Genomic DNA, 5,836 nt, shown 5'->3' on the forward strand with positions numbered 1-5,836 from the left:
AAAGTTTAATAACTGCAAATAAAACCATTTACCTGAAAATGCTCATCTATTATAACAGGTAAACGGTTTAATAGTAGCAATAGAACTAAAGGTCCAACACAATGATAGAAATATTCAATAATGTGAACTAAACAGTTCAATAAACGTAGATTTGAAATTTCATTTCACATTTAGGAAATCTGTTGGATAATAACATATACAACATTTAGTAGTGACAGGCTGTAGTTCTCAGATTTATTACTAGAAGAGTTGCTTCTTCGGAATATGCATCACTTTCTGATCTGTGATGATTTTTCTGGAAGATAAGCGACTCTAAAGGGGACCTTAGAAAAATGCCCAAAAAGTTGGGGTCAATTAAAAATTCGTCAAGACCGAACAGAAGAATTGCTTCTTTGGAATGTGCATCACTTTTCGATCTGTGATGCAGTATAATCGCGATATAGTATTATGACTACAAACCGAATTTCGTGTAGTTATCTCCAAAAACAAATGAGTTTTAGACAAAATAAGATAATCTTGATTTTCAGTTTTTTCGAGATATCTCAGAAACTATCAGAGATATTTTGGAACTGTTTTGTAGTTTAAGCCAGCCTGTACTTTTAACGGTTTTCGATATCCTTATACTGTACCTTTAAATAGTTGTAACCCTGTATAAAATCAAATGTAGTGTTGAAAATTCTGTTAGGTGTGTAGGAGATTTCGATGGTGTTCTGTAGAGAAATCGAATAATTAATTCTACTATCGATCGAAGAATATTTTGGGAGGTAGGTAAAAGAACTTTTCTGCAAACTCGCTATCGAATTTCTCTCTCAAATCTTGAAACACAAGGAACAATAGTAAAAAATTTGTTGGGTAAGATGCTTCTGCATAAGGAGGTATACATTATTCGTCACGAGCATTTTTTTTACAAAAAAATAGCCTGACATATACGAAAATTTTCGAATAAAAAGTAAGTAAATCTAAAAATTTCAATATATTGTTTCAGTAAGGATCTTGATTGTGAAATAGGCAATAATGTTCTTTAAAATCTGCTTTTGACAAATAGTGCATATCTTATTAACGCAGAAACATTTTCTACAAACGAATATGTAGATTAAAGATGTTTTCAGACATGTTAGTACAATTATTAGTTGTTCTTCAGACGTTGGAAGACCTATCATAAGTTTCAAGAAAAATGATTTCTATGTGCATTTCAATTAATTTGAAAGAATGTGACAAATTGTCATAAAATAATACTGAAATATGATTATAGGAATGCAGTTCGACGAAACAGATTTTCATATATCCTACGTATTTGAAAATGACCATCTCAAATATCTTATTGCTCCTGTTGGGGACGTAAGTAACAATTAGATATACTGAGTATATTTGGGAGGGATATTGACTGGAATCTGTTTATTCAAATCGTGTCAGTTCTCAAAATTGATGGAAAGAAGGGCCAGATTTTACAAGGAGAAGAACATATTGGTGAATCCTAGTTTTTCTCCTCTTTGAAATATCTACGAAAAAAAGACTATTAGACGCCACTGGTCAAATATCCGCTAGATCTCAAATGGCTACTAGAAGGAAACTGCTAACTCCACACCAGTTTTTATTTATGAGTTGGGGATATTATTTTTTCTACGAACCTTTTTTCACCCATTTTTAAGGAGAAGTGCGAGAGAATTGTATTCAGATGGACACTCGACTCTGTGATGGGTCGATAAATACAGGTAATATTGTTTATCTACCATTAAAAATCAAAATCGACTGGTCCTTATTTGCTCAAAAATATTGTCTCTTCTTGGCCAATAATGTTCATCTGGACGCATCTTTTCTCGATCTGTATCTGAATAGAAGTCTAAATATATCATATCCCGGCTAATGATCCACCCTGAAGCCATAATCCAATTTCAAAAGCTTCAATATTGGCTGAAATAATGTTTCATCAACGGATATTACGGGTTACGTTTTGTTCGGGCATTAATACTCCAGCAGTTCGGAAACCAGAAACCTTACAGTTTCTTTGTTCGACACAAAGAAGCCCTCATGGGGATAACCTGAGGAATAAATCTACTTGTTGGGGTTAGAAAAGCGTATAAATCATTGAATTAGTTCGTCAGCTCATCTATTCTGATTATGAAGGAGACAATAGATTCTCAGATACCATTATTAATAAAAGCCACGCCATTTAATGAAATGATAATTCCGAAATGCATACTTGGAAGAAATAAGATGCGAATTTGTATCGAAACCAATTTCTTCAAGGCTTAATTTTTTTTCAATATCACAACAAGCATATCTTTGTTGAACTTCTTGTACGAGGATGTATTGATATCTAGTTAGCCTAGACCAGTTCCATGCATGAAAAAAATATTGTGTTACCATAGCAACGTACAATAACTCATTAGAAGTGTCAGTGTGAAGTTTGAGGTCAAAAAAGTAAACCAGCGTTACGCAATAAATTAAAAGAAAGAAGATGTGCACTGAAATTGTGAAAATCGAAAAATTGGGAGTATCAAGTACCTGTATTTAAAAGGGTTACGAGGTAGGCAGATTTACGAAGATATGCTTAATACCCTTGGTGATCAATATGCTTCGTATGCGACCGTGAAAAATTGGACTGCAAGCTTCAAATGAGGTAAATTTTCCATTGAAGATGATGATCGATCGTGAAGGCCAGTTTCTGTGTCAGTCCCCGAAAATATCGATGCAGTTCATGACATGATTTTACCAGACCGTCGAATTGGGCTAAAGCCTAAAGCGGATATCTGAAGCGTTGAATATTTCATACGAACGCTTTCATCATATAGTTCACGTCAATTTGGACGTGAGAAAAATTGCTGCAAAATGGATCTCCAAATGTTTGAGTGTTGACGAAAAGCGTATGCAAGGGAAGAAGCATCGCGTTCGATCTGTGCTCGATTTGAAAACGATGTAGACTTCGTAAGCCGATTTGTCACTAAGGATGAGACTTGGTTATATTTCTACGACCCAGAAACAAAGCAACAATTGATGGAATGGCGACACTCTGGTTCTTCAAGACCTGAGAAGTTTCGTGTCCAAAAATCTGCTGGAAAAGTTCTTGCTTCAGTTTTTTGGGTTTGCCATGGAGTAATCATGCTTGATTTTTTTGGATAAAAGTAGAACAATAACCGGAGATTACTATTCGTCATTACTGACCTAAATTTTCTTTCAACGAGGAGGTAATAAAAGCTATGGAGGCCTGGTTTGCAGAGCGAGAAGAAAAAATTTTTTGGAAAGGTCTAGAGACGTTGCAGGTTCGCTGTAATAAATATATCCAATTATTTATAAATTTTCTTTGGTTCTACAGTGGGTTGAGAATTTTTCAATATATCCTCGTATCTTTTTGTATTGATTATCTCTACTTTCTTGAATACTCGAAATGAATACGATACTTTCAGGGTCTCTTCAGAAAAGCACTGTTTGATGACCGTTCACAAACTGAGTTGCACTTACGATCCCTCAGAAGAGAGGTCTTTGTTCATTCAAAAGACAGACATCAAAACGCTAGATCTGTCAGGAAGTATGATCAATGAGGTAGTTCGATCTTCAATAAGGGAATACGGAAACCTCGAGGAACTGAGCCTTTCCAATTGTAGAATAAAACGTTTAGAAAATGGAACATTCGCTGATCTTCAAAAGCTCATCAAGCTGAATTTATCCGATAACCTGCTGACGACATTCAACGGTCACTCTTTCGAAAGAATGAGTTCGTTAAATATAATGATTCTGTCAAATAATTTATTGGAAACCTTGAGTGATATGCACTTGGAAGCCTTTCCAAAATTGAAGGTCTTGGATATTTCAGGTGTGGCAAGTCTTTTTGAATCTTTATTGTGTATAATATCAATTTTTTCATCAATAAATTCATTTTTATTACGAAAAAGGAATCCGTTTTTCAGGTAATCAGTTGCAAAGTCTGCCAGAAGAAGTAATGTACAAAATACAAAACGATCCTGCATTTTCTCTTTACGCTGGAAATAATCCATGGAATTGTAATTCTATCATTTGGAAAAAATATTTCGAAAGGAATGAAGAGTTGAAGAAAAAATTCTGTTCACCTGTCAGCCATTCATTCTTAGGAATATTGAAAGATAGAGAAGGAAGAACGATAATGCAAAGCAAGACAACTGTTATACGTGAGAGCTGTGGTTTCGTTAAATGCAAATGGTGGATAATTGGATCTGTTTGGATTGGTGTAATCCTAGGAAATCTTAATAAGCTGAATAAGTTATTGTATCAGTCAAGATGTAGAAAAAAGAAAGTACTTGGTAAGGAGATATTTGCCTACACAACATTTATTAGTGGGAGCTCCCACCAAAGTAGCGTAAGCACTGACATGGCACATACATGACAAAGGCGATGCATAATTTCAGGTCGTTCATCATGTTGATCCTGAATAGATATATTTTACAACTAAATATTCTTAGATCACATATTCTTCTATAAGTCAATCAGTCTTTTATTCACAGAAAAGTCTGTGGGGACGGAAGCAGAAGTTCATCATTTGTTAAGACAAGAAAGAGTTGCCCTTGGCGTCGAAGAGACAGAATTGAAATCGAAAAATTAGTTCTTAGTATTTATTGTTGTTATAAAATGTTTGTCGTGAGAATAATTTTGATTGTCATTAAATATATAAAGAGGATTTTTCACTTTTTCACTTGAATACGGAATAACGTTTTTTTTTATATCTTTTCGAGATTAGATTTAATATTAAAGAGTTCAGTCCAGTATTGATTATATCTATTTTCCAGTAGAAATTAGGTTTCCATTAATTTCTATAAAATGATCAGAAGCGGAATTGATTAGTTCAATACTAGTTGAGGCTTTTTTTTGACAGAATGTAGAACTCATCAAAACAAGTCATTTAACCAAAAATTGTCTATTTGAAATATCCTAGATGGCTGAGATACAACACCCCTAGAAGTTCGACAAAATTTCATTGAATTTCAAGTACGGGACTGTAGAAGGTGACTCCGGCATCGCAAAACCAAAACATAAACATATGGCTGGACAATGAATGTCTCAGTACCAAGTTCATCGGAATAGATGCATCAGGTCACTTTTGAGAGAATCATAATTGTTGTATCGTGCAAGTTTTTAAAAAAAAAATGTAGAAAATAGAGACAGTTTCTTGAAAGTGCTTATGTTAGTTATGCTGAAAAAGTGCTATGATGTTTCCCAATTTCATCTAATTTTTACGACGAATGTTGGAATGTTCGAACAAGAAGATAGTGATGACCATTGTGAAAAAATTCGTGAATGATTTAGAGGAATTTTATTGGTGAGATTTTGAAGTATTATTCTATTTTTTACACTTGTGTCCTAAGTCTCTTCTGTCAGTTGGTATCGAAATGAGCCATTTCATAAAATCGTGTAAGTTACTAAAAAATAATGAGAATAATTCGGCAATCCTAAGTTTCCATTTTCATTACCACGTAAATATCGAACGAGCCAATATCCTAAACAAAGACATATGGTCGAATCAAGAGATAAGTTTTTTCCCACTGCTTTGCGATAATTCAGCTAACAAACGGTCTATTTTAGTAATCATTTTAAATTTTTTTTCAACTTTGTCATTTTGAAAGTTTTGTATAGGTGATTTTTACGAAACGCTTCATTATATTCTTCTACTTTTGGTGTTCCATAAATTGAATAAAATTTGTGTATCATTATCGTATCGTATCGTTACTTCAAAGGCAGATGAAACAAATTGGCGAATGCAATAAATGTGTTTGACGTGAGAGGTGAAGTGAAGAACACTGAAGGATTCTGATTTCCTCTATAAATGTTTGGCATAGAATGAACTAATTTATCTCTGTGAAATGTTACC

General features: G+C 33.9%; 1 protein-coding gene across 1 annotated transcript; it reads left to right on the forward strand.

The window, feature by feature from the left end:
- Nucleotides 1-3,375: 3,375 nt before the first annotated feature.
- LOC123320423 (SLIT and NTRK-like protein 1) lies at nt 3,376-4,637 on the forward strand. The gene is made up of 3 exons (XM_044907746.1): nt 3,376-3,811; nt 3,906-4,274; nt 4,476-4,637. The coding sequence occupies exons 1-3, from the start codon at nt 3,430-3,432 to the stop codon at nt 4,571-4,573; spliced, it is 849 nt and encodes a 282-aa protein (XP_044763681.1). The 5' UTR covers nt 3,376-3,429; the 3' UTR covers nt 4,574-4,637.
- The last annotated feature ends 1,199 nt before the right edge of the window (nt 4,638-5,836 follow it).

This window comes from Coccinella septempunctata, chromosome 1, assembly GCF_907165205.1.
Source record: "Coccinella septempunctata chromosome 1, icCocSept1.1, whole genome shotgun sequence".
Classification (NCBI taxonomy): domain Eukaryota; kingdom Metazoa; phylum Arthropoda; class Insecta; order Coleoptera; family Coccinellidae; genus Coccinella; species Coccinella septempunctata.